This window comes from Condylura cristata, unplaced genomic scaffold (assembly GCF_000260355.1).
Source record: "Condylura cristata isolate star-nosed mole 26May11 unplaced genomic scaffold, ConCri1.0 scaffold00029, whole genome shotgun sequence".
In the NCBI taxonomy this organism is placed as follows: Eukaryota; Metazoa; Chordata; class Mammalia; order Eulipotyphla; family Talpidae; genus Condylura; species Condylura cristata.
Window position 1 is genome coordinate 26308040 of NW_004567130.1, and position 1993 is coordinate 26310032.

Here is a 1993-nt window from a genome sequence, read left to right on the forward strand (position 1 = left end):
AAGCGGCTTAAGCTTCTCAGTGCTGCGCTTTAACCCACTGCACCACCAGGGAGGGCCCATGCACAAATAAATCTCTAAAAAAAAACAAAACAAAAACCCAAATCTGTATCTTTAAACTACTTGCCTTCAAACAACCATCTTGGAAAGTAGGAACAATTATCACATATTTGCTGCTTCTTATTTAGGAAGGTTCTATGAGATCTAGGAGTGACCAAATCAAGGTGTATAAAGAACACTGCCCTTTCGTTTGGTCCCAACTGGACCCCTGAATAATGACAGTCTATACCTTATTAGGAAGGAAAGCAAAAATCTTACCTTGACAAAATGATGGCTAGCTGACCAAGGTGACAAGTGAAATCTATAACCTAAGAAAAGAGTAAGTGTAAGAGTAATTAATGTCTTAGGATAGTGTCAATCATATTAGAATACCACGTCATCACTTACCACTTGATGTAACAAAAATTTCCAAGAGCCATGTGGTTCTGTTAAGAAATATCTGGTATTCACTGCTATCTCAATGAAATAGATAGTTCTTTAGCACTGCAGTAAGGATAATTTTACCTGCATTATTATATTCTAAAGTGGAACAACAAAAACAGCCACAAAGACAGACTGTAAGAATTGGAAACCAGAATAAATTCTCGTAAGAAGGAAAATATGAAAGCATACAGTAATCCTCTATCTTCTAATAAAGTTTAATGTTCTTCTTTCTTAGACCCTGAGAAATAGACTCTTTTGACCTTATGAGTAGAGTAAAAGTATGTGGATACAATGATTAGAGAAAGCATGATAGACCAGTGTTAGTATAGTTGGGTAAGGATTAAATCAGTGCTTTGGATATACACTATGTTAGAGCTAGACAAAAAAATATTCAAAAAATCTCTAGCTGGTCTAGACACCATAAAATAATTTACAGAATGGTACTTAACCACTAAGAGCTTGAGTAGAAAACCTTAGAGATAAACTAGAAAACAAGTCATTTTTAAGGCAGAGATCATGTTATATTTTGGAATAATACTGTTAAGGAATGATAAGAATTAAATGAACAATTAGTCAGTAGTCAGAAATGGACAACTGATTTGCCCTGAGAAGTGAAATTAGGAATAGTAAATTACTTCAAGTAGAAAAGCCACAGAGAATACAAAGGAAGTGCTCCTAGAAGAAGACAGGACTCAAGAAAGTAACTTCACAGAAATTTCATCATTCAATTAGATGGTTCCCATGGCCTGATAAAATAAAAAGTTAAAAACTTGATGATGTGGCCCTCCCTGGGGGTGCAGCGGGTTAAAGCACTGTACTAAGAAGCTAAAGCCACTTCCGCATGAGTTCGATCCCTGCCTGCCCCGGAGGTGACCACAGGGCGCAGCAGACCTCTCCTGACCCGCCCGCTGCTCCCCTCAGCTGTGTACTTCATCCATCTGCCTGTTCTGCTCCCAACTCTGTCTCTGGTGAATTCTCTCACCCTCTGCATCTCTGGCCTGTACCCCAGTTCTGTATGAATAAATAAATAAATCTTTAAAAAAAACAAAAAACCTGATGATGTGATACAATACCCAATGCAACAATAGTGAAGGAAAGGATAAACAGCTGGGACTACATCAAGTTAAAGAGCTTCTGTACAGCAAAAGAGACATTACAAAAACCAAACAGACATCCCACTGATTGGAAAAAAAAATTTCTCACACAATACTAACAATAAAGGGTTGATCACAAAGATATACAAAGAATTGATGAAACTCAACAAAAATAAACAACCCCATCAAACAATGGACTGAAGAGCTAAAAAGACACTTTTCCAAGGAGAAAATGCAGAAGGCCAACAATCATATGAAAAAATGTTCCCTTGTAATAAGGGAGATGTAAATTAAGACCGCAATGAGGTACCACCTACCCTAGTGAGAATGGCACATCTTCAAACAACTAGCAACAACAAATGTTGGCGAGGATGTGGAGAAAAAGGAACTCTCCTGCACTGCTGGTGGGAATGCAAACT

At 37.7% G+C, this 1993-nt stretch overlaps 1 protein-coding gene across 3 annotated transcripts in view; it reads right to left on the minus strand.

Moving 5' to 3' along the window:
* TMEM116 (transmembrane protein 116) overlaps positions 1-1993 on the minus strand; it is an 88306-nt gene that overhangs the window by 49167 nt on the left and 37146 nt on the right. For all 3 annotated transcript variants that reach the window (XR_001145921.1, XR_001145920.1, XM_012730995.1), the window contains one exon: positions 316-365. Coding sequence is in view for 1 of the 3 variants with exons in the window: in XM_012730995.1 (XP_012586449.1) it covers positions 316-365 (50 nt within the window). In the remaining 2 variants the exon portion in view is untranslated. The remainder of the gene's footprint in view (positions 1-315; positions 366-1993) is intronic.